A 27,499-nucleotide genomic window follows, 5' to 3' on the forward strand; every position below is an offset into this window, starting at 1 on the left:
GAATCGTGATGTAAGAAGCTTGATTTTGAAACATAAAGTAGTGGAGAATCACCAGGAAGCTGAATAAATCTCATAGGAGTTAGGATGAAGAAGCTATCCCACTTTCAAATCAGGTGATCCCAAATTTCCTGTTTGGGAATATGACAGCGTCTTTGTCATTCTAATCAAACCAGGATGAATCACGATGTAAGAAGCTTGATTTTGAAACATAAAGTAGTGGAGAATCACCAGGAAGCTGAATAAATCTCATAGGAGTTAGGATGAAGAAGCTATCCCACTTTCAAATCAGGTGATCCCAGTTTTCCTGTTTGGGAATATGACAGCGTCTTTGTCATTCTAATCAAACCAGGATGAATCGCGATGTAAGTATGAGATTTTCAGAGATCTCAGGTTGTGTGTGTGTATAAGCTCCAATGGAGCAAGCTGAGAAGATTAGAGTTTGTTTTAGGTGATTTTAGAGAGAGAGTTTATAAGAGTGTTTATGTGTTTACTTAAATCAGAAACAAGAGACTTTGAGAGATTAAGAGTATAAGAAAGGGAGAGATTAGAGAGAATCTGATTCAAGAACACATATTATGAAGTGGAGAGGGGAAATCCCCCAAACTCCCTTAAGGGTTTACAAAATCGCCACACACCTCCTTTTATAAGGTTTACAACTTTGTAGTCTCATAAACCTAAATCTAATGGATAGAAATGACTGAATATAAATGGATGGCTAGGATGAAGAGTTGAGATTGCAATCTGTGTGAAATGTCTTGATTGGATGAGAGCTATGTGATATCTGATTGGTTGATTCAAACTGGTCAAAGGGAAGGCTGTTCTCCCATTGGCTCCTTATAGGCTCCCATGTATCAAGCCTTCATTCAGACCATGTTCATGGTCGTGGCTCCCTTTGGCTTTACAGCCAAAGCCAGCCTGTCCATCCTCCAAAGTAACCAATCAGCTCCATCTTTGCTCTCATTGGCCGCTTGCCTCCACAAAGGATCTTCTTGATTCCCTTTTGATGCTTCACGACCAGACTTCTTTTTATCAGCCCTAAGTATGCACAAAGTCTCCCGGACATGTTCTGATCACGCCCTAAGCTTGCACATCTTGTCCCGGACTTTGCACCACCTCAAAACATCTCAAATGGCCAAGTTGTGTTTCCTCGGGTTGTCTCGGTCCGTACGGATCCGTACCATCCGTACTGCCTCGCCCTAAGTATGCACACTTGCCCATTTGCTCCCAAACACACTTCTAAGTCCCTCCTGGACTTGGCCCTATCTTTGCACAGCCATATGAGCACTTCTGGACACCTTCATACACTCCTAAAGTCTTCATAGATAATCTCCGGAGGTCTTGCCCTATTCTTGCTCAAGACTCAATCTCAACTCAACCCTTCACCACTCCATTTCTTTTCTTCAAGTCAACAGTAAGAAGCTTGATTTTGATACATAAAGTAGTGGAGAATCACCAGGAAGCTGAATAAATCTCATAGGAGTTAGGATGAAGAAGCTATCCCACTTTCAAATCAGGTGATCCCAGTTTTCCTGTTTGGGAATATGACAGCGTCTTTGTCATTCTAATCAAACCAGGATGAATCGCGATGTAAGAAGCTTGATTTTGATACATACAGTAGTGGAGAATCACCAGGAAGTCGAATAAATCTCATATGAGTTAGGATGAAGAAGCTATCCCACTTTCAAATCAGGTGATCCCAGTTTTCCTGTTTGGGAATATGACAGCTTCTTTGTCATTCTAATCAAACCAGGATGAATCGCGATGTAAGAAGCTTGATTTTGATACATAAAGTAGTGGAGAATCACCAGGAAGCTGAATAAATCTCATAGGAGTTAGGATGAAGAAGCTATCCCACTTTCAAATCAGGTGATCCCAGTTTTCTTGTTAGGGAATATGACAGCTTCTTTGTCATTCTAATCAAACCAGGATGAATCGCGATGTAAGAAGCTTGATTTTGAAACATAAAGTAGTGGAGAATCACCAGGAAGCTGAATAAATCTCATAGGAGTTAGGATGAAGAAGCTATCCCACTTTCAAATCAGGTGATCCCAGTTTTCCTGTTTGGGAATATGACAGCTTCTTTGTCATTCTAATCGAACCAGGATGAATCGCGATGTACGAAGCTTGATTTTGATACATAAAGTAGTGGAGAATCATCAGGAAGCTGAATAAACCTTATAGGAGTTAGGATGAAGAAGCTATCCCACTTTCAAATCAGGTGATCCCAGTTTTCCTGTTTGGGAATATGACAGCTTCTTTGTCATTCTAATCAAACCAGGATGAATCGCGATGTAAGAAGCTTGATTTTGAAACATGGAGAATCACCAGGAAGCTGAATAAATCTCATAGGAGTTAGGATGAAGAAGCTATCCCACTTTCAAATCAGGTGATCCCAGTTTTCCTGTTTGGGAATATGACAGCGTCTTTGTCATTCTAATCAAACCAGGATGAATCACGATGTAAGAAGCTTGATTTTGAAACATAAAGTAGTGGAGAATCACCAGGAAGCTGAATAAATCTCATAGGAGTTAGGATGAAGAAGCTATCCCACTTTCAAATCAGGTGATCCCAGTTTTCCTGTTTGGGAATATGACAGCGTCTTTGTCATTCTAATCAAACCAGGATGAATCGCGATGTAAGAAGCTTGATTTTGATACATAAAGTAGTGGAGAATCACCAGGAAGCTGAATAAATCTCATAGGAGTTAGGATGAAGAAGCTATCCCACTTTCAAATCAGGTGATCCTAGTTTTCTTGTTAGGGAATATGACAGCTTCTTTGTCATTCTAATCAAACCAGGATGAATCGGGATATAAGTAGCTTGATTTTGATACATACAGTAGTGGAGAATCACCAGGAAGTCGAATAAATCTCATAGGAGTTAGGATGAAGAAGCTATCCCACTTTCAAATCAGGTGATCCCAGTTTTCCTGTTTGGGAATATGACAGCGTCTTTGTCATTCTAATCAAACCAGGATGAATCACGATGTAAGAAGCTTGATTTTGAAACATAAAGTAGTGGAGAATCACCAGGAAGCTGAATAAATCTCATAGGAGTTAGGATGAAGAAGCTATCCCACTTTCAAATCAGGTGATCCCAGTTTTCCTGTTTGGGAATATGACAGCGTCTTTGTCATTCTAATCAAACCAGGATGAATCGCGATGTAAGAAGCTTGATTTTGATACATAAAGTAGTGGAGAATCACCAGGAAGCTGAATAAATCTTATAGGAGTTAGGATGAAGAAGCTATACCACTTTCAAATCAGGTGATCCCAGTTTTCCTGTTTGGGAATATGACAGCGTCTTTGTCATTCTAATCAAACCAGGATGAATCGCGATGTAAGAAGCTTGATTTTGATACATAAAGTAGTGGAGAATCACCAGGAAGCTGAATAAATCTCATAGGAGTTAGGATGAAGAAGCTATCCCACTTTCAAATCAGGTGATCCCAGTTTTCCTGTTTGGGAATATGACAGCGTCTTTGTCATTCTAATCAAACCAGGATGAATCACGATGTAAGAAGCTTGATTTTGAAACATAAAGTAGTGGAGAATCACCAGGAAGCTGAATAAATCTCATAGATGATATGATCATGGATCAGCTAGTTGATAAAGATGAAGAAGGAGAGACTGAAGATACACTAGCTGAAGAGGAAGCGGTCCTAGCCATTCCCACAGGTCCTATAACTCGTGCAATGACAAGGAGACTCAAGGAAGCTGTTGGAAACATACTGAAGATCTCTAAGGAGCAAGAAGACTGTCTTGGTAGAAGCTTGAGCCACCAAGACACACTCATCACCATTCATGTGATCTTACCATCAAGCTGATCATCATCTAGGCAAGTGGCTTGGTATACTCTTTTTCCCTTGATTAGTTTTGTCCCACTGGGTTTTCTAATCAAGGTTTTTAATGAGGTATCAAGTTCACTTACACATTCCTAGTTGATGTATCTTGGATGCAACTCGGCCTAAGGCATCTTGGACCGACTTCATCATCTATCTTATATTATGTTTTAGTCTAAGTGTTGTGTTATTAATTTGAAACCGTGTGGAGTCCTTTTCCTTTATGTTTTCTTATGTTTTCGATACCTTGTGCATGTACAAGGATCTCTCTATTTAAGTGTATCACAAACCCTCATTCTAATCTAAGTTATCTTTTGTTTAAACCTTGTGTTTTCTTCTCCTTTGCTTTCACGAGTTAAGAGAGTGTCTGGTGTGTAGTATCCAGTCTGTTGGTGTGTAATATCCAACGCCCAAAGGCTTTAGAAAGGTGTGTCATATCCGATCTAAGCCTAGGAGTATCAAGGAGCCTTTCCGCAGCCTCTTGTGTCACCAATCGATCCACAGCCTTGATAAACTTGAGTCTTTGATTCGTTTATGCAAGGATCTATCCAAACCATCCAGAGAAGGGTCCTAGGATCTCATTAAGTGGTATCAGAGCACTCTGGAAGGGGAGTTTCGATTTCTCTTTTGTGATTTCATAAGATCTGTGTTCATCGTGTTATATCATTGATCATTTGGGTTTTACGTATTGTTTCTCACTCGATCTGATTAGTATCATTGATAGGATTGATAGATCTGTTTGTTTCGTGTCTCATATTGCTAGATCTAAGAATTTCGATCAAGTTTTAAACAAAAACCCTTCACATTCTTGTCGATTACGTTATCGTTTTGCTTGATCCGAAAGTTTCTTGTGATTGTGTGACTCGATCTGTTGTTAGAATCATAGATCAGGATTTGATTATCTCATTTCATCATCCGTTGAATCTGATCTGTTATTGTTTCAATTTCGAAAGTGATAAAATTCAAATCGTCGCGTGTTGATCAAGTATCTTCATTTGCCGCTTTGTTTGAATACTTTGTTTCCTTATTTGAATCTTGAGTTCTGAATTCTTTTGAACTACTTACTGGTTCAAGTTCTTCGTGTATTAGGAAGCAATGGGGTCTGAAGAGGATGATGAAACCTTTGTGCGAAGGAATAAGTTGCTGCAAGAAGCAATCACCAAACAAGTGATGGAAGCGATGGTGAAGTTGCTGGAAGAGAAGTATGATCAGAGACCGAATGATGGGCAAGGACAAGCATCTGGCCAGAGACGTGAACAAAGAAGAAACAGACAAGGCCAGCGTGAGCATGCTGGATCAGAAGAAACTGATAACTTCTATGAGAGAAGTAGCCATAGCTCTGGTTCGAGACATAGCAGTAGAAGATCTCGACATGATCATGAGGGCCGAAGGCATAGACGCAATGAGCTATCAGGATTGAAGCTTAAGATCCCTCCTTTCCATGGTAAAGCTGATCCAGATGCCTATCTTGAATGGGAGAAGAAGATCGAACTTGTTTTCAACTGTCAGCATTACTCAGAGACTAAGAAGATTCAAGTAGCTGCTACCGAGTTCAATGATTATGCATTGAGCTGGTGGGATCAGTTGGTTACAAACAAAAGGCGCAATGGTGAATTCCCCATTGAAACATGGGCAGAGATGAAAGCTGTGATGCGCAAGAGGTTTGTACCAAGTCATTATCACCGTGATCTTCATCAAAAGCTGAGACTGCTCACACAAGGATCAAAGTCGGTAGAGGAATACTTTCAAGAGATGGAGTTGCTTATGCTAAGAGCTTGTGTATCTGAGGACAGTGAAGCTACTATGGCACGTTTTCTTGGTGGACTCAACCGTGAGATACAAGATAGAGTGGAGATGCAACACTACTTGGAGATAGAGGAGATGCTACACAAAGCTATCTTGGTGGAGCAGCAAGTTAAGAGAAGAAGTTATGCGCGTGGTAGCTATGGTTCCAGTAGATACCAGACCTCTAAGGAAGATAAACCAAGCTATCAGAAGGAGAGCAAACCACAGCCAAAAGAAGAATCCAAGTCTAGTAGCATCTACAACAAAGATAAGGGTAAAGTGGAAGCTACAAGCTCGCGTGCAAGAGATGTGAAGTGTTTTAAGTGCCAAGGGCGTGGGCACTATGCTAATGAGTGTACTAACAAGAGAGTTATGATTCTTCTGGAGAATGGAGAGTTTGAATCTGAAGATGAAAAACTCAGGACTGATCAAGAACTATCTGAAGCTGAGTATGAGGAGGAACCAGTTCAAGGTAGACTTTTGGTTGCAAGAAGAACTCTCAGTTTGCAAAACAAAACTGAGGAACAAGAACAAAGAGAGAACTTGTTCTACACACGTTGTATGGTGCAAGGGAAGGTCTGCAGCCTGATCATCGACGGTGGAAGCTGTGTTAATGTCGCTAGCGAGACAATGGTGAAGAAGCTTGGTTTGAAAGTTCAAAAGCATCCTAAACCTTACCGGCTGCAATGGCTTAATGAAGAGGGCGAGATGAGGGTATCTACTCAGGTTTCTATACCCTTGTCCATTGGGAGGTATGAAGATGACATTCTCTGTGATGTGATACCCATGGAAGCCAGCCACATACTACTGGGAAGGCCTTGGCAGTTTGATAGGCGTGTCATCCATGATGGCTTCACCAACAAACATTCTTTTGAGTTCAACGGCAAGCGAACTGTCTTGGTACCTCTAACTCCTAAAGAAGTGCATGAAGATCAGCTTCAGCTTCAGAAAAAGAAAGAGATTGATCTCAAACCAGATAAGCAACACAACTTCTATGCTAAAGCTAGTGAAATCAAAAGATCTCTTTATTCTCATCAATCGGTTCTCTTATTTATTTTTAAAGAATCTCTTTTGTCTCTAACTGATTGTACACCGGTGTATCCGAGTGAGATGTCAGCTCTTTTACAGGAATACCAGGATGTATTTCCAGAAGATAATCCCATAGGTTTGCCACCTATTCGAGGGATTGAGCATCAGATTGATTTTGTACCAGGAGCTACTCTTCCCAACAGACCAGCATACAGAACTAATCCTGTGGAAACTAAGGAGCTACAAAGACAGGTTGAGGAACTGATGGAGAAAGGCCACATCCGTGAGAGTATGAGCCCCTGTGCTGTGCCTGTGCTCCTTGTGCCTAAGAAAGATGGGAGCTGGCGCATGTGTGTTGATTGTAGAGCAATCAACAACATAACAGTGAAGTATCGCCACCCTATTCCTAGATTAGATGATATGCTTGATGAATTGCATGGTTCTAGTGTCTTTTCTAAGATAGATTTGAAGAGTGGATATCATCAAATTAGAATGAAAGAGGGAGATGAGTGGAAAACAGCCTTTAAGACTAAGCATGGGTTGTATGAGTGGTTAGTCATGCCTTTTGGATTAACCAATGCTCCTAGTACTTTTATGAGATTGATGAACCATGTGCTTAGATCCTTCATAGGCTTGTTTGTGGTAGTATACTTTGATGATATCCTTGTCTACTCTAAGAGTTTAGAAGAACATATAAAACATCTTAGGACTGTTCTTGATGTTTTGAGAAAAGAAAAGCTATTTGCTAATCTTAAGAAATGTACTTTCTATGATTTTAGAGAGTTGAACAGGTATTGAGAGATTTAGAGAAAGATTAAAGTGAGATGAGATGATTTATGAGATGTATAAGAGAAACATGATGAACTAGAGAGAGAATATGATGAACTCGTGTTAATCATTAATCAATACAGAGTTTACAATATATAGAGAGAGACATTAGGGTATTCAGAAACACTAAGCATGTGAGGTCAAGGATAAGGTTGCTTTAATTTGAATGTAAACCAATGGGGAAGATCACACGCTTATGGCATCTTTTGGTGAGACTCCTTTTGCCTTTACAGCCTGTGCCAGACTGTCAGGATAAGCCGCGGTCACTCTATCCATCCAAACGGTCATATCTTCTAAGGTAAAACTCCTTTGGCCGTTTACCTCTCTTACGCGGGTAACTTCTCTTCTTGGTCGAGTTATGGATCGACCCGGACAGTACGGACGGTACGGCCGGTACGGCCTCTTGTGCGGCCTGGTCGATCCCTAACCTTCCTTCCCTTTGCCTCCACATTCTCACATCTCAACTCCCTAAGCCATTTTCTCACATATTGATCAACTCATTTCAACACTCCCCCTCAAGCTTAACTTAATAACTTAGTTAAGCTTGGAACAACCATGAGATCCTCCTCATTAAAAACCTCACCAAGGAAAACCCATTGGGACAAAACCTTGATGAGGGAAAAAGAGTGAAGACCTCATGGCAAAGGGGATCAGCTCCTTGGGGAAAGATCTATGAGCCCCAATCTGGTATGAATGGACTCCATAGTCTTTTGTCTTGCAGCCTTGGTGAACACATCCGCAAGTTGATCCTCACTCCTTGTGTAGCATGGCAAGATCACTCCCAAGACAATCATCTGCCTCACCTTGTGACAATCAACTTCAATGTGCTTGGTTCTCTCATGGAAGACTGAGTTGGTTGCAATGTGTATAGCCGCTTGATTATCACAATGCATAGTCATAGGAGTTCCCTGCTCTATCTCCAAGTGCTTCAAGATTCCTTTGATCCATACCAACTCATTGGTAAGCTTCAGCATTGCTCTATACTCGGCTTCAGCGCTTGAACAAGACACCACCTTCTGCTTCTTACTCTTCCAAGTCACCAAGTTGCCTCCAATGAATGTACAATAGCCGGTGGTTGATCTCCTGTCTGCTCTATCTCCAGCCCAATCCGCATCACAGTATCCCACCACTTCAGTGCTCTTGTTGCATCCCATCCACACTCCAAGGCTTGACGTTCCATTCAGATACAAGAGAAGTCTCTCCACCATGCGCCAGTGATGATCCTTTGGGACTTGCATATGCTGGCTCACTTGGTTCACCGCAAAGCATATGTCTGGTCGTGTGATTGTAAGGTAGATGAGCTTCCCTACTAGCTTCCTGTACAGCTTTGGATCATGAAAGGCCTTGCTATCTTCAACCTCCCCCTCACGTGGAACCTTGTATCCATCTTCAAGAGGCATCTTTGCTGTCTTGTCTCCTTGTATACCTGCATCTTTCAAAAGATCAAGTGTATACTTCCTTTGGGAAATGAACAATCCTTCCTTAGATCTACACAACTCAATTCCAAGGAAGTATTTCATTTCCCCTAAGTCTTTGATTTCAAACACAGATTTCAAAAACTCCTTTGTGGCTTTTATACCAGCCTTATCACTACCTGTTATGATAATGTCATCAACATATACAAGTAGACAGATGATACCTGAAGGTGTAGTGAGGGTGAAGAGGGTGTGATCCAACTCTGACTTCTTGAACCCACGCCCATTCAGAGTAGTGCTCAGCTTGTTGTACCATGCTCTAGGTGATTGCTTTAACCCATAGATTGCCTTCTTAAGTCTCAATACATTCCCTGGTTTCACCAGATGCTCTAGGCCTGGTGGTGGATGCATATACACTTCATCCTCTAGCTCTCCTTGAAGAAAGGCATTCTTCACATCCATTTGCCAAAGCTCCCACTCAAGGTTCACAGCAAGAGACAATACAATTCTTATTGTATGTAGCTTGGCAACGGGAGCAAAGGTATCAATGTAGTCTTCCCCATATGTTTGAGTGTATCCTCTAGCCACCAGTCTTGTCTTCTTTCTCTCAATGGTTCCATCAGGTCGATACTTAATGGTGAATATCCACTTGCTGGTTACTGCCTTCTTTCCTTTAGGCAACTCACTTTCAAACCAAGTGTCATTCTTTATCATGGCATTTGCTTCATCTCCAACAGATTCCTTCCAATCTTGATGTAGCATTGCTTCTTCATATGATCTTGGTATACTACTTTCATCTAGGCTCATCATGAATGCGCAATGCTCCTTTGGATAACAAGCAAATGAACACACAGCCTGAGAAGGATGCTCCACAGCCTGGGCATTGTAGTACACTCTCGTGTTTACCCAGTTGGAAGCATCTCTCTTCAGCCGTGTGCTTCTCCTTAATGGTACCTCAGCTGGTGCTTGCTCTGGTGCTTCTACTTCAGTAGCTTCTACTCCTCCTTGTTCTGGTAGCTCATTAGGCTCTTCATTACTTGGTTCAGCTCCACCTTGATCAGGATGATCCGCAAAATCTTGATTCTCAGGCTCAATTCCATTCCCTCCCTCATGATCAAGGAGAGATGGTTCTTCAGCTTCTTGTCTTTCAGATGACTGATTCTCTGTCGACTCCTGGGACATTCCAATTCCAAGACCTTCTAGTATCTGTCTCAAGCTTGTAGCTCTATCTGAAGGTTGTGAAAGATCCTCCAGCTCTTTCCAATCTTTATTTTCATAGTAGCTCTTCTCTTCAAAGAACTTGACATCTCTTGATACAAGAACTCTCCTTGACTCAGGAACAAAGCACTTGTATCCCTTCTGTGTGGTTGAGTATCCTATCATCATAGCTTTGATACTCTTTGCTTCCAGCTTGTTTCTCATCTCTCCCGGGATAAGAACATAGCTTACACACCCAAACACTCTTAGGTGATCTAGGACTGGCTTGCTGTTGTTGAGAACTTCATAAGGAGCTTTATCTTCCAGAATCTTGGTTGGAATCCTATTGATTAGGTAGCAAGCCGTGATCACAGCATCACTTCAGAATCTCTTTGGCACTCTCATCTGGAACATCATTGATCTAGCCACTTCCATAAGATGTCTGTTCTTCCTCTCAGCCACTCCATTTTGTTGAGGTGTATAAGGGCAACTCGTTTGGTGAAGTATCCCATGTTGAGCTAGATGGTTCTTGAATGCATGGCCAGTATACTCTCCACCATTATCAGACCTGAAAATCTTAATCTTGGCATTATTATACACTTTTGTGTATGTAGAGTGATGAATAAATATCAAGAGATGATTAGTGTAGTTTGTATGAGATTTGGAGATTAAGAGAGACTAAGAGAATAAAGAACAAGAGAGAATACTCAAAACTCCATTAATTAATTTAATGTCTCAGATACAAGTTATATATGAAGGGATAAGGCTGATACAAAGGGGATTTCGAAATGGGACTCAAAGCATGTGAAGTCAAGGCTAGCTGGCTGCTGAGAGGCTTCACATGCTTGGACAGGCTGTAAAGTAGCTTTACCTTTCCAGCTATGACCAGACCTTATCCAAACAGCTCCTCCCTTATCCTGACTCCTCTTGGGCGTGCTTCTCCTCACCAAAGTGATCCAAGGTAACTTCCTAAGCCTTTAACTTAGTTACCACAGTAAAACTAAAGTTACTGTGGTAAATCCCAAAGTTACTGTCTGCCCCAATACTCTTCCTCTATCAATGTATCCACTCCTCATCACCTCATCTCAACACTCCCCCTCAAGCTTGACCATGTGGAACAAGTCAAGCTTGGAAACCATGAAGACCTCCCTCATTAAAAACCTCACCAAAGAAAACCCATTGGGATAAAACTTCGATGAGGGAAAAAGAGTGGAGACTCCATGGTTAAGGGGCTCAACTCCTGGGAGTAAGATCAATGAGTCCAAGCCTGGATAGTATGGACTCCATTGTCTTCAATCTCGCTGCCTTGGTAAACACATCTGCAAGCTGATCTTCACTTCTTGTATAACATGGCAGAATCACTCCTAAGATAATCATCTGCCTCACCTTATGACAATCCACCTCTATGTGCTTTGTTCTCTCATGAAACACTGAGTTGGAGGCAATGTGGATAGCTGCTTGATTGTCACAATGCATAGTCATAGGAGTACTCTGCTCAATCTCTAGATGCTTCAAGATCCCCTTGATCCACACCAACTCGTTTGTCAGCTTCAACATGGCTCTATACTCAGCTTCAGCACTTGAACAAGAGATAACCTTTTGCTTCTTACTCTTCCAAGTAACCAAGTTCCCTCCAATGAATGTACAATACCCAGTAGTTGATCTCCTGTCCACTCTATCTCCTGCCCAATCAGCATCACAATACCCAACCACTTCTGTACTGCCATTGCAACCCATCCAAACTCCTTGACCAGGCGTGCCACTCAAATACCTCAGTATCCTATCAACCATCTTCCAATGATGTACCTTTGGCGCCTGCATATGCTGACTTACTTGATTCACAGCAAAACATATATCAGGTCTGGTAATAGTCAAGTAGATCAGTTTGCCAACCATCTTCCTATACAGCTTCGCATCCTCAAACAACTGCTTCTCTTCAACCTCCCCCTCACGCAAAACCTTATACCCCTCTTCAAGAGGTGTCTTTGCTACCTTTCCTCCAAGTACATCAGTCTCCTTCAGCATATCCATTGTATACTTCCTTTGAGACATAAACAAACCCTCCTTGGATCTGCATATCTCAATCCCCAAGAAATACTTCATCTCTCCCAAGTCTTTGATATCAAATACTGACCTGAGAAACTCTTTAGTGGCTTTAATCCCAGCCTTATCACTTCCTGTGATAATCAAATCATCCACATACACTAGAATCACAATGATCCCTAATGGAGTAACCAAAGTGAAGAGTGTATGATCCAGTTCAGACTTCCTGAATCCTCTCCCATTTAGAGTTGTACTCAGCTTCCTGTACCAGGCTCTAGGAGATTGCTTTAACCCATATATAGCTTTCTTCAATCTCAAAACATTTCCTGGCTTCACTAGATGCTCAAGACCAGGAGGGGGAAGCATGTATACCTCATCTTCTAGCTCACCTTGTAAGAAAGCATTCTTCACATCCATCTGCCACAATTCCCACTCCAAGTTTGTTGCAATGGATAACACAATCCGAACTGTGTGTAGCTTAGCTACTGGTGCAAAGGTATCAATGTAATCCTCTCCATAGGTCTGTGTAAATCCCCTTGCAACCAGTCTGGTCTTCTTCCTATCAATCTGTCCATTTGCTAGATACTTGATTGTGAAGATCCATCTACTAGATACAGCCTTCTTTCCCTTAGGCAGCTCACTCTCATACCATGTATCATTTTTGATCATAGCACCTGCTTCAGCTCCCACTGATTCTTTCCATTCCTTGTCTAACATAGCTTCTTCATAAGTCCTTGGTACATAACTCTCATCCAGACTACTCATAAAGGCATAGTGCTCCTCTGGAAACTCAGCAAAGGAACACACGGCTTGAGAAGGATGCTCCACAGCCTGGGCATTGTAGTACACTCTCGTGTTTACCCAGTTGGAAGGATCCCTCTTTATCCTTGTGCTCCTCCGCAAGGTCTCAACATGTTCTTCAGCCTGAACATGATCTTGTGTTTCCTCTCCTAAACCAGTAGGTTCTCCCTGCTCATTTCCACCTGACTGAGCCTCACTCTCCTCTGTACCAGTAGACTGAACAACATTCTCTACTTCCTGTGTCTCCTCATGATCATGCTGTCCTGAATCCTCTTGGTTTTGCTCCTGCTCCCCTGATTCAGATCCATTCCCCCTCTCATGATCGAGAGGGGTTGTTCCTCCAGCTTCTCCAGCTTGATTAGAAGGTCCTGTTCTTCCTGGTTCCTGATCTTGGGATAATCCTATCCCTAGCCTCTCCAACAACACTCTCAATGTTGTTGCCTTCTCTGATGGAGCTCGGGACAGATCCTCTAGGTCTTCCCATTTCTTCTCCTCATAATACCCTTTAGACTCAACAAACTTCACTTCTCTAGATACCATAACCCTCCTAGTTGTTGGATCATAACATTTGTAGCCTTTCTGAGTGATTGAGTACCCAATGAACATAGCTTTAGTACTCTTTGCTTCTAGCTTGTTCCTTCTTTCTCCGGGAATCATCACATAACATAAGCACCCAAAGACTCTCAAATGATCAATGTGTGGCTTGGTCTTGTTCAATACTTCAAAGGGAGACAGTTTCTTCAAGACACGGGTTGGCACTCTATTGATGAGATAGCAAGCAGTCTGAACAGCATTGTTGAGTTGAGTTGATTATATTGGTATGGAGAGAAGAGGAGTTGAAGAGGAAAAGAGATGGAGAAGCTTTGGGGAGTTTTGGTATGAATGGTACGGACGGCCGGACAAGGCCGTACATGGCCGTACCGTCCGTACCAAAGGTCTCGACCAAAACTTACCCAACTCGACCAAGTGAAACGGTAACAAGGAATTGTTACCTTGGGGGCTTAAGGAGAAGGGATCAGACCGTTGAGTGGATAAGGGAAGAGCGTGCCAGGCTGGAACAGGCTGTAAAGAGGCAAAGCGTGTGAGCCTTATCATCCAATCATCCGGAAAGCAACCTTGACTCTACATGCTTCAATAGTGCCCATTTCGCCTCTTGTAAACCCTTATGCTTTCCATATAAATATGTAACCTCACTCATTAATAAGATTATGCAGTTTGAGTCTTTCTAATCTCTTAGACACTATGGTTCTCTCTTAGACACTAAACGGCTCTATCTAGTCTCTTAATCTTTCACAAACTTCTCTTAATCACTTCTCAAACACTCTCTTTATTCTGATTACTCTAAGGATCTCTTAATCTCATATGGTATCAGAGCCAGGTTCGTTTGAATCTAGGGTTTGATCTTTAGAGAGTTACAAGCTAACGGCTTTGAAGCTACACGCGAGTAGTCTTGAAGGTGTTGAAGCTGTGCTACGTTCTGTGGGTTTGCGTGATTCTAGACTCAAGGTTGGTGTGTACGAGATCCAAGATTCAAGTTTTCAAGTCAAGCAAAGATGGAACATGGGATGAACATGAGGATGAAGGTAGCGGTTACTTTCAAAGGTAGCAACTACCTTGTGTGGTCTCGGATGGTGAAGACTGTGGTGGGAAGTAAGGGTTTGTGGGGGCACATCACAACAGGGGAGGCTCCGAAACTCATTACTCAGGGAGGAGATCAAGAAGAGGTCTCCAATGAAGCGGCTGTGGAGAAATGGCAACAAGAAGACATGCTGGTGATGACGGTTCTACACGCATCCTTGGACCCAGCTATCTTGGATGCCTACAGCTACTGTGAATCAGCCAAGGAGCTGTGGGATACGCTGAAGAAGGTGTATGGGAACACTTCCAACCTCAGCCGTGTGTTTGAAGTGAAGCTAGCGATCAACCGTCTTGCACAAGAGGACATGGAGTTCACTAAGCACTTGGGGAGGTTCAGGTCCTTATGGTCAGAGCTGGAGATGCTGAGGCCGAGCACAACTGATCCAGATCAGTTGAATGAGAGGCGCGAGCAAGACAAGGTCTTTGGGCTGCTTCTCACACTGAACCCGGCCTACACTCAACTCATCCAGCACATGCTAAGGTCAGACAAGCTTCCGGACCTTGAGGAGGTGTGTGCGCAAATCCAAAGGGAGCAGGGATCTATGGGGCTGTTTGGAGGAAAGGGGGAGCTCTCTCTTGCCAATCAAGCAGCTCATGAGGACTCAATCGAGACTCCACAGGCAAACAAGGCATCTCACGGGAAGTACGAGGACAGGAAGTTCAATGGCAACTGTGATCATTGCAAGAAGCATGGTCATAAGAAGAGCCAATGCTGGATACTCCACCCACACCTCAAGCCGGCCAAGTTCATGAAGGAGCGTGAGGGAAGGGCAAATGTGACTGAAGGATCAAGTGGAGCTGGCACCAGCAAGGCGAGTGAAGCGGATGGGCTTGGAGGCAATGATGGGAATGGGAAGTCTCTGGTGGCTTACACAGGCGCCTCAAGCTCACGCAGCAATGATGACTACATCAAGAGATCAGACCTTGATGCTCTCTTCAAAATGCTAAAGGAAAACGGTAACACCTATGGTTATTCCTTTGGAGCTTCTATGATTGCATATAAGGATGATCACTTGATTAGAGAACTAGTAGAACGGATAGAAGCTAGGAATGAATATAAGAATGCTCACATTGCTAGAACTGATAGGATGCATCCATTGCTTAGTAATCTATGTCATAATGCTAAACGAGTAGATAAACCATTGATTGTTGATTCTGGTGCATCACATCATATAATAAGTGATGAGAACCTGATTAAGGATATAGAACCTACGCATGGGCATGTGATGATAGCAAATGGGGATAAGATACCTATTAGAGGAATAGGAAAGCTTAAGTTTTTTAACAAAGAATCTAGAGCTTTTTACATGCCTGAATTCACATCAAACCTATTATCTGTGAAGAAATGTACTAATGATTTACAATGCAATGTTATCTTTAGTCCTAATGATGTGAAGTTTCAGGATATTGAGAGCAGCAGATTGATTGGGAAAGGGGTGACTAAGGGAGATCTCTATATGCTTGAAGAACTCACTTCTGTTCCTGATTATAGTTGCTCGTTTACTTCTGCTTCTTTGTTGAATAAAAATGCATTGTGGCATGCTAGAGTAGGACACCCTCATGTTAAAGCTTTGAACTTAATGGTACCAGGTGTTGTGTTTGAGAACAAAGATTGTGAAGCTTGTATTTTAGGCAAGCATTGTAGAACTGTGTTTCAAAAGTCTACTACCGTTTATGATAATTGCTTTGATCTAATTCATTCGGATGTGTGGACTGCTCCTTGCTTATCTAGAGATAGTTATAAGTACTTTGTCACATTCATTGATGAAAAATCCAAATACACCTGGTTAACCTTAATTCAAACCAAAGATAGGTGTTAATCAGAGTTGAGACATTTGAGGTAAAGACACAAAGGAGTTGAGAACATAAAGAGAGCAAAGAGGTGAAGAGGAGGAATGGGTTGATCATCCGTACAAGGCCGTACAAGTGATCATCCGTACAAGGTAAAAGGGATCAAGTAACTATCCAAGTAACTCCCATGTACTGAGCTTAAGTTACACTCGGCCAAGACCTTATCCGAACGTTGAGAGGATAAGGGAGACGCGGCTTGACAGCTAGGACAGGCTGGCAAGAGCTGGAAAGGAAGAGCATCTAGTCTTGGATCAAGAAGATGCTCCAAACGTGTGAAGACACTCATTGGCCGGTTCAAATTAAAGCTTAGGCTCCTCTTTGACTCTACATGCTTACTTAGCTTTATGATTTCGAAAACCCTAAGTGTATGGACCTATATATATGTAATCTCATCTCTTAATAAAGATTAGACAGTTCTAAACAATCTTTCTCTTTACTCATTTCATCATGATTCTTCATTAGTCTCTAATCAGTTTCGTAAATCTCTTATTCTCTTCCTTAATCCTATTCTAAACTCAGATTAATCTTTATATTCCTAAAAGTCATAATAGGGTACTTGATGCATTTAGGAACTTTCAAACTTATGTAACTAACCATTATCATGCTAAGATTAAAATTTTGAGATCAGATAATGGAGGAGAGTACACAAGTCATGCGTTCAAGCAACACTTATCACAGCATGGGATCCTACATCAAACAAGCTGTCCGTATACTCCACAGCAAAATGGAGTGGCTGAGAGGAAGAATAGGCACCTCATGGAAGTGGCAAGGTCTCTTATGTTTCAGAGTAATGTTCCAAAGAGATTTTGGAGTGATGCGGTTGCCACTGCTTGTTACTTGATCAACAGAACTCCAACCAAGGTTCTGAATGAGAAGGCTCCATTTGAAGTCCTGAACAGGTACAAACCAGCACTTGATTACTTGCGAGTCTTTGGATGCCTATGCTTTGTGCTCAAACCAGGAGAAATGATCAACAAGCTAGAAGCAAGAAGTACTAAGGCTGTGTTCATAGGATACTCAGCTACACAGAAAGGATACAAATGCTATGATCCTATAGCAAGGAGAGTACTTGTATCTAGAGATGTGAAGTTCTTGGAAGATAGAGGATACTATGAAGAAAAGAACCAAGAAGACCTGAAGGACTTAACATCAGACAAGGCCACCACCTTGCGGATCATCCTTGAAGGTCTTGGAATCAGTACATCCCAGGATCCAAGGAATCACGCAACTACACCTCCTGAAGATAGTTCACCATCCCACCTTGATCATGAGGGAGGAGAGGAGCATGAGGAACCTATGCAAGAGGCTAATCAGGATGAAGGAGGCGTAGAGAATGAAGGAGAAGAGAGCATAGGCTCTGATGGTCATGGTCATGATCATGGTGTGAGGCAAACACCTTCTCAAGATGAAGTGGTAGAAGAACAACAGGAAGAAGAACCGGTTGTGCAGCCACTAAGAAGGAGCACAAGGATAAGGAAGGATCCTTCTAGCTGGGTAAACACGAGAGTGTACTACAATGCCCAAGCTGTGGAGCATCCTTCTCAAGCCGTGTGCTCCTTTGCTTAATATCCAGAAGAGCATTGTGCCTTCATGGTTAACTTGGATGAGAACTACATCCCTAGAAGCTATGAAGAAGCAATCATGGATAAAGAATGGAAGGAATCAGTTGGAGCTGAGGCAGGAGCTATGATCAAGAATGATACATGGTACGAGAGTGAGTTACCAAAAGGGAAGAAGGCTGTGACCAGTAGATGGATATTCACAATCAAGTACAAAGCGGATGGAAAGATTGAGAGGAAGAAGTCAAGGCTAGTTGCAAGAGGTTTCACTCAAACTTATGGAGAAGATTACATAGAAACCTTTGCACCAGTAGCTAAACTACACACAATCCGGATTGTACTAAGCCTGGCTGTGAATCTTGGATGGGGGTTATGGCAAATGGATGTCAAGAATGCGTTTCTACAAGGTGAACTTGAGGATGAAGTGTATATGCATCCACCTTCAGGCCTTGAACACTTAGTGAAGAGAGGGAATGTGTTGAGGCTGAAGAAAGCTATCTATGGGCTGAAGCAATCACCAAGAGCTTGGTACAACAAGTTGAGCACTACTCTGAATGGCCGAGGCTTCAAGAAGTCTGAACTAGATCACACCCTCTTCACACTCACGACTCCCTCAGGTATGATTGCACTCCTTGTGTATGTTGATGATATCATTATCACAGGGAGTGATAAGGAAGGTATCATAGCAACCAAGGAGTTTCTTAAATCCATGTTTGAGATTAAAGACTTGGGAGAAATGAAATACTTTCTTGGAATTGAGATATGTAGATCCAAGGAAGGTTTGTTCATGTCCCAAAGGAAGTATACACTTGATCTTTTGAAAGGTGCAGGTGCTTATGGAGGCAAGACAGCAAGGATGCCTATGGAGGATGGCTACAAAGTCCCACGAGAGGGGGAGATTGAAGACAGCAAACCTTATCAGGATCCTAAACTCTATAGAAAACTAGTTGGCAAATTGATTTATCTTACCATAACTAGACCTGACATTTGCTTTGCTGTGAATCAGGTGAGTCAACACATGCAAGTACCTAAGGAGCATCACTGGCGCATGGTAGAAAGGATCTTGATGTATCTCAACGGCTCACCTGATCAAGGAGTATGGATGGGCTGCAATGGAAGCACTGAAGTGGTGGGATACTGTGATGCGGATTGGGCTGGTGATAGAGCAGACAGGAGATCAACACCAAACTATTGCACATTCATTGGAGGCAACTTGGTGACTTGGAAGAGTAAGAAGCAGAAGGTGGTGTCTTGCTCAAGTGCCGAAGCTGAGTATAGAGCTATGCTGAAGCTCACCAACGAGTTAGTATGGATCAAAGGCATCTTGAAGCATTTGGAGATTGATCAAGCCACGCCAATGACCATGCATTGTGACAACCAAGCAGCTATCCACATTGCATCCAACTCAGTGTTTCATGAGAGGACCAAGCACATTGAAGTTGATTGCCACAAGGTGAGACAGATGATTGTGCTAGGGGTGATCTTGCCATGCTGTACAAGGAGTGAAGATCAGCTAGCGGATTTGTTCACCAAGGCTGCAAGGCAAAAGACTATGGAGTCCATTCACATCAGATTGGGACTCATAGATCTTGGGAAGAGAAGGAGCTAATCCCCTTAGCTGCAAGGTCTTTACTCTTTTTCCCTCATCAAAGTTTTATCCCATTGGGTTTTCTTTGGTGAGGTTTTTAATGAGGAAGATCTTGTAGCTTTCCAAGCTTAGGCTTTCACAAAGCTAAGCTTGAGGGGGAGTGTTGAGTTGAGTTGATTATATTGGTATGGAGAGAAGAGGAGTTGAAGAGGAAAAGAGATGGAGAAGCTTTGGGGAGTTTTGGTATGAATGGTACGGACGGCCGTACAAGGCCGTACATGGCCGTACCGTCCGTACCAAAGGTCTCGACCAAAACTTACCCAACTCGACCAAGTGAAACGGTAACAAGGAATTGTTACCTTGGGGGCTTAAGGAGAAGGGATCAGACCGTTGAGTGGATAAGGGAAGAGCGTGCCAGGCTGGAACAGGCTGTAAAGAGGCAAAGCGTGTGAGCCTTATCATCCAATCATCCGGAAAGCAACCTTGACTCTACATGCTTCAATAGTGCCCATTTCGCCTCTTGTAAACCCTTATGCTTTCCATATAAATATGTAACCTCACTCATTAATAAGATTATGCAGTTTGAGTCTTTCTAATCTCTTAGACACTATGGTTCTCTCTTAGACACTAAACGGCTCTATCTAGTCTCTTAATCTTTCACAAACTTCTCTTAATCACTTCTCAAACACTCTCTTTATTCTGATTACTCTAAGGATCTCTTAATCTCATAAGCATCACTCCAAAACCTCTTAGGGACATTCATGTGGAACATTATTGATCTCGCAACCTCCATCAAATGTCTGTTCTTCCTCTCAGCCACCCCATTTTGTTGTGGTGTGTAAGGACAGCTAGTTTGTTGCACAATCCCATGCTTTGCAAGATGACTCTTGAATGCATTGCTAGTGTATTCTCCTCCATTATCAGACCTCAGAATCTCACAGTGGCATTGTACTGATTAGTAACATATGCTTGGAAGTTCATGAAGGCTTCTAGGACTCTGTCTTTGGAGGGAATCATGGTGATCCATGTGTACTTTGACTTCTCATCAATGAAAGTCACAAAGTACTTATGGCTGTCTCTAGACATACAGGGAGCTGTCCACACGTCTGAATGCACCAGATCAAAGCAATTCTCATATCTGGTTTCTGATGTTGGGAAGACAGTCCTACAGTGCTTTCCAAGTATACAAGCTTCACACTCCAAGTGATTGAACGCCATACTTGGTAGAATCAGTTCAATTGCCTTGGCATGAGGATGTCCCAGCCTTGCATGCCATGTGAGATTATCACACCTATCTGTTGTGCTGCTTAAACACACAGACTCCACAGGACTAGGCGCCTCAGTTGTTTGGAGATGATAGAGCTGATGCTTGCTGTCTCCTCTGCCAATAACCCTTCCAGTCTTCAAATCCTGGAACTCAACTTCATTTGGTCTGAAAACCACTTGACAATCCAGATCAATTGTAGCCTTCTTAACTGAGATTAGATTGGATGTAAACTGAGGTAGGTAGAAGACAGTGGAGTTCTTCTCAAACAGCTTGAGGTTTCCCACTCCTTCTATTGGGATCCTGGTACCATTGGCTATCATGACACTCCCTGTTGCTGCTTTAACCTCACTGATTAGTCTCTTGTCACTGATCATGTGGTGTGTTGCTCCAGAGTCAATGATGATGGGTTTAGATGTGGATGCTTTGGCAGGAGCACCCAGACTCCGGGTCGTAGCCAAAGCATACACATGCTTAACCAACTCATCCCATTCCTTCTTTGTCACACACTCATCTGCCCTCTTGGTATCCACACTGTCTCCTACTGTTTCTCCCATGTAAGCTGAGTATGAACACTCTCCTATAACCATCTGCTGAAGTACATCCTTGATTCTCTTCAAGATTACACTCATCCTGCCACTTAAGTGCTCAGACTCGCTATCCTTTCTCCATGCCCTTCTCTTCATTAACCACTCCTTAGAAAGTTTTCTCAACCTTCCCCTCTTACAGCTTGTACCTCCCTTCCATCTTTCTGGCTTCCTGTTCATTTCCCACACATCACAAGTATATTTAACAAGCTCACATACCTCTTCCATAAGGAAGCTGAAGATCACATCTTGCTTCCTCCTTTCTTGACAACATCTCAGATTTGATGTGTGTGTCTTCACCACATCTAGCTCTGACCATACTTCTCTCAGCCTTCCCACAAGCTGATAACACTCATCCTTTCCTTGTCTCAAGCCGCGGATCACCCCTCTGTCCTCAACGACTCTTACAAGCTTGGACTTGCCTAAAGTTGCTTCAATCTCACTCTTTGTAGTGTTTCCTTGAACAACTTCATTTCCCAGCTTCAGACCTCTTGTCTGACCTTCTTCAGTAGCCATTTCCATGAAAGGTTTCCCCTTTCCATGACTACTCCACAACCCACAGCTTTCCAAAGCTCCCTTTATCCATCTTGAACACACTCCATCCATCTCTTCTTCAAGCTCCACTAGTTTACTAGATCTGTGCTTCATCTCCTGTTGAGGTTGATTGAATCAACCAGACAACCTCCCAAATACCCAGAAAGTGAAGAACAGCTCAAGAACAGCTCAAGAACACCAAGAACACACAAACAGATTTTCGCAAATCACCACTCCCTTCCTTGCCAACCTGGCTCTGATACCATATACACTTTTGTGTATGTAGAGTGATGAATAAATATCAAGAGATGATTAGTGTAGTTTGTATGAGATTTGGAGATTAGAGAGACTAAGAGAATAAAGAAAAGAGAGAATACTCAAAACTCCATTAATTAATTTAATGTCTCAGATACAAGTTATATATGAAGGGATAAGGCTGATACAAAGGGGATTTCGAAATGGGACTCAAAGCATGTGAAGTCAAGGCTAGCTAGCTGCTGAGAGGCTTCACATGCTTGGACAGGCTGTAAAGTAGCTTTACCTTTCCAGCTATGACCAGACCTTATCCAAACAGCTCCTCCCTTATCCTGACTCCTCTTGGGCGTGCTTCTCCTCACCAAAGTGATCCAAGGTAACTTCCTAAGCCTTTAACTTAGTTACCACAGTAAAACTAAAGTTACTGTGGTAAATCCCAAAGTTACTGTCTGCCCCAATACTCTTCCTCTATCAATGTATCCACTCCTCATCACCTCATCTCAACAATTATACTGGTTAGAAACATATGATTGAAAGTTTCTAAATGCATCTAGAACCCTATCCTTTGTTTTAATTAGTGTTATCCAGGTGTATTTGGATTTCTCATCTATGAATGTGACAAAGTATTTGTAATTGTCCCTAGATAAGCATGGGGCAGTCCATACATCAGAATGAACAAGATCAAAGCATTTATCATAGATAGTAGTAGATCTCTTGAACACAGTCTTACAATGTTTTCCCAAAATACAAGCTTCACACTCATTATTTTTAAACATGACACCTGGTAACATTAAGCTTAAGGCTCTAACATGTGGATGTCCTAGCCTAGAATGCCACAATGCACCTCTACTTAAAACGGAACTCAACAAGCAACTAGAACTAGAAATGATAGAAAGGTCTTCAAGTAAATAAAGGTCTCCTTTGGTTACTCCTTGCCCAATCAACTTACTGCTTTCAATATCCTGAAATTTCACATCATTAGGACTGAAAAGAACATTGCATTGAAGATCATTGGTACACCTCTTAACAGATAATAGATTAGAAGTAAACTCAGGCATGTACAAAGCTTTAGAATCCTTATTAAACAGTTTCAAGTCTCCTACACCTCTAATAGGAATTCTATCACCATTTGCAATCATTACATGTCCATGAGCCGGTTCTATGTTCTTTATAAGGCTATCATCACTTATCATGTGATGTGAAGCACCTGAATCAATAATCAATGGTTTTATTCCTTGAGCAATATGATTCATAGGTGATTCTTTTACCAGTTTCAGTTTATCAATGGGATCAAGCAAAGTGGATTCATTTCTAGACATCCTATCAGCAGCAAAGGTTGTATATCTATCTGGTTCATTTCCCATTCTATCAAAGTTTCCTAGCAAGCTATCACAAGTTCTAGGCAACATATGAGCAGTATAGGAATAACCAAGGGCTTTACCAGACTCTTTAAGGGCTTTGATCAAGGCATCGATGTCTGACTTCTTGATCACCTCATGATCCATGTTCTTCACAGCTCCTTGGTGGTTAGAGGTTAAGGCTCTTCCTTCACTTTCACCCGCAAGACCAGATGAGCCAGCTCCTGATGCACCAGCTTCACTTGTCTCTGCAGAAAGGTGAGCTCTTCCCTCTCTCTCCTTGTTGAACTTGGCCGGCTTCAAATGGGGGTGTAGGATCCAGCACTGACTCCTCTTGTGTCCCGGCTTCTTGCAATGGTCACAGTTTCCACTGAACTTCCTTTCCTCTCCACGGTAAGCAGCCTTGTTTGCTTGGATTGCTTCAGCCTTGTTGGACAGAGCCATGTCTCCTTTCCCTCCAAACATACCAAGTGACCCCTCTTCCTTCTGAATCTGCGCACACACTTCCTCCATAGATGGAAGACTCGGCATCCTCAACATGTGCTTGATCACATCATTGAATGGGGGGTCTAGTGTCAGCAGTAATCCAAACACCTGATCCTGCTCCCTCCTCTCCATGAGTAGCTCTTGATCCGCAGTACTTGGCCTCAATGATTCAAGCTCAGACCACAAGGATCTATACTTGCCCAAATGCTTGGTGAACTCTTCCCCATCTTGTACCAGTGTGTTGATGGCCTTCTTAATCTCATACACCCGGTTCAGATTGGTAACGTTCCCAAATGTCTTCTGGAGTACCTCCCACAGGTGTTTTGGAGTCTCGCAGTAGCTGTAGGCCTCCAAGAGATGCTCTTCAAGGGACCCTTGTAGCACTGAAAGCACCATCAAGTCTTCTTGAATCCACTTCTTCTCGGCCTTCTCGGCAGCAGCAACTTGATCTCCCACACCGTCATCTCCTTCTCCGTCTTTAGCCACTGGCTTGGTTGCATCATCCGTGATGTGACTCCACAGCCCTAGCCTCCCAATGGCTGTCTTCACCAGCCTTGACCACAACAGGTAGTTACTACCACCCTTCAACGCAACAGGAACTGTAATGACCTTGTAGTTTCCCTCCATCTTGCTTTGTTAGAACCGAAAAGAAAGTATGAAAGAGTATGAACTGAAGCTGAAGAACACTCTAAATCTCAATACCAAAGCCAACCTGGCTCTGATACCATATGATTTTAGAGAGTTGAACAGGTATTGAGAGATTTAGAGAAAGATTAAAGTGAGATGAGATGATTTATGAGATGTATAAGAGAAACATGATGAACTAGAGAGAGAATATGATGAACTCGTGTTAATCATTAATCAAGACAGAGTTTACAATATATAGAGAGAGACATTAGGGTATTCAGAAACACTAAGCATGTGAGGTCAAGGATAAGGTTGCTTTAATTTGAATGTAAACCAATGGGGAAGATCACACGCTTATGGCATCTTTTGGTGAGACTCCTTTTGCCTTTACAGCCTGTGCCAGACTGTCAGGATAAGCCGCGGTCACTCTATCCATCCAAACGGTCATATCTTCTAAGGTAAAACTCCTTTGGCCGTTTACCTCTCTTACGCGGGTAACTTCTCTTCTTGGTCGAGTTATGGATCGACCCGGACAGTACGGACGGTACGGCCGGTACGGCATCTTGTACGGCCTGGTCGATCCCTAACCTTCCTTCCCTTTGCCTCCACATTCTCACATCTCAACTCCCTAAGCCATTTTCTCACATATTGATCAACTCATTTCAACACTTTCTGTACGGATAACTTGGTCTTTTTAGGCTTTGTTGTGAGTGCAGATGGAGTAAAGGTAGATCAGGAGAAGGTGAGAGCAATTCAAGAATGGCCAATTCCAAAGACTATAAGTGAAGTGAGAAGTTTCCACGGCCTTGCTGGTTTCTACAGGCGGTTTGTTAAAGACTTTAGCACTATAGCAGCTCCCTTGACTGAAGTGATAAAGAAAGAAGTCGGATTCAAGTGGGGAGAAGCACAAGAGACTGCCTTCCAATGCCTTAAAGAGAAGCTTACTCACGCCCCTCTTCTTATACTTCCTGACTTTAATAAAACTTTTGAAATAGAATGTGATGCCTCAGGAATTGGTATTGGTGCTGTATTGATGCAGGAGAAGAGACCCATTGCATACTTCAGTGAGAAGCTTGGAGGCGCCACCCTCAACTATGCAACTTATGATAAAGAGCTGTATGCCTTGGTGAGAGCCTTGCAGACCTGGCAGCACTATCTCTGGCCTAAAGAATTCGTCATACATACAGATCATGAGTCTCTCAAATACCTCAAAGGACAGAACAAACTCAGCAAGAGGCACGCAAGGTGGGTTGAGTTCATTGAGACATTTCCTTATGTCATCAAGTATAAACAAGGTAAGGAAAACATAGTTGCTGATGCACTATCCAGAAGGTATGTTCTCTTGAACACTCTTGATGCTAAGATATTAGGATTTGAGCAGATTAAAGGAATGTATGAGGATGATCCTGATTTTAAAGAGGCTTACAACTCTTGTGAGAAATTTGCTGTGGGACACTACTTTAGACATGATGGTTTTCTTTTCTATGATAATCGGTTGTGTGTGCCTAACTGCTCTTTGAGAGACTTGTTTGTTAGGGAATCTCATGGAGGAAGTCTCATGGGTCACTTTGGTATTGCAAAGACTCTTAAAACTTTGCAGGATCACTTCTTTTGGCCTCGGATGAAAAGAGATGTGGAGAAACTATGTGAGAGATGTGCAACTTGCAAGCAAGCCAAGTCTAAGGTTCAGTCTCACGGTTTGTATACTCCTCTCCCTATACCTTATCATCCTTGGAATGACATATCTATGGATTTCATTGTTGGCTTGCCTAGAACTAGGACTGGAAAGGATTCTATCTTTGTGGTTGTGGATAGGTTCTCAAAAATGGCACATTTCATAGCTTGTCACAAAACTGATGATGCATTGCATATTGCTAACTTGTTCTTTAAAGAGATTGTGCGCATACATGGCATGCCTAAGACTATTGTTTCTGATAGAGATACTAAGTTTCTTAGTCATTTTTGGAAGACTCTTTGGTCTAAGCTAGGTACTAAACTCTTGTTTTCTACTACTTGTCATCCACAAACTGATGGACAAACTGAAGTAGTTAATAGGACTCTTGGAATCCACAAACTGATGGACAAACTGAAGTAGTTAATAGGACTCTTGGAACACTCTTGCGTGCATTCATAAAGAAAAACTTGAAATCATGGGAAGATTATTTGCCTCATTGTGAATTTGCATACAATCATGCTGTGCATTCTACTTCTAAGTTTTCTCCTTTTGAGATTGTTTATGGGTTCAATCCCAACTCTCCTTTGGATTTAATTCCTTTACCTGAGTGTGAAAGGGTCAGCGTTGATGGCAAAAAGAAGGCAGAGATGGTGAAACAACTCCACGAGCAGGCTAGGCTCAACATTGAGGCAACAACCAAACAGTATGTTAAGCATGCTAACAAAGGAAGGCGTGAGATGGTCTTTGAAGTGGGTGATCAGGTCTGGATTCACCTAAGAAAAGAGAGGTTTCCCAATGAAAGGAAGTCCAAGCTGATGCTGCGGATTGATGGACCTTTTGAGGTCATAAGGAAGATCAGCAACAATGCCTATAAACTGGATTTGCAAGGTAAGTATGATGTGAGTAATAGCTTCAATGTTACTGACTTGATCCCTTTTATTGCAGATGAACCAGATTTGAGGACAAATCCTTTTCAAGTGGGAGGGGATGATATGATCATGGATCAGCTAGTTGATAAAGATGAAGAAGGAGAGACTGAAGATACACTAGCTGAAGAGGAAGCGGTCCTAGCCATTCCCACAGGTCCTATAACTCGTGCAATGACAAGGAGACTCAAGGAAGCTGTTGGAAACATACT

At 42.4% G+C, this 27,499-nt stretch overlaps 1 protein-coding gene across 1 annotated transcript; it reads left to right on the plus strand.

Annotated features, from left to right (window-relative positions):
- Positions 1-4,936: 4,936 nt before the first annotated feature.
- On the plus strand, positions 4,937-27,494 carry LOC117130975 (the record flags this gene model as incomplete). Its single annotated transcript, XM_033283477.1, has 8 exons — positions 4,937-5,077; positions 5,360-6,463; positions 6,755-7,001; positions 25,385-26,018; positions 26,151-26,704; positions 26,752-26,970; positions 27,112-27,249; positions 27,307-27,494. Coding segments are annotated over exons 1-8 (3,225 nt in total), but the record flags the coding sequence as incomplete, so codon positions are not given.
- Between the last annotated feature and the right edge of the window lie 5 nt (positions 27,495-27,499).

The sequence above is a fragment of the Brassica rapa genome, unplaced genomic scaffold (genome assembly GCF_000309985.2).
Source record: "Brassica rapa cultivar Chiifu-401-42 unplaced genomic scaffold, CAAS_Brap_v3.01 Scaffold0752, whole genome shotgun sequence".
Taxonomy (NCBI): Eukaryota; Viridiplantae; Streptophyta; class Magnoliopsida; order Brassicales; family Brassicaceae; genus Brassica; species Brassica rapa.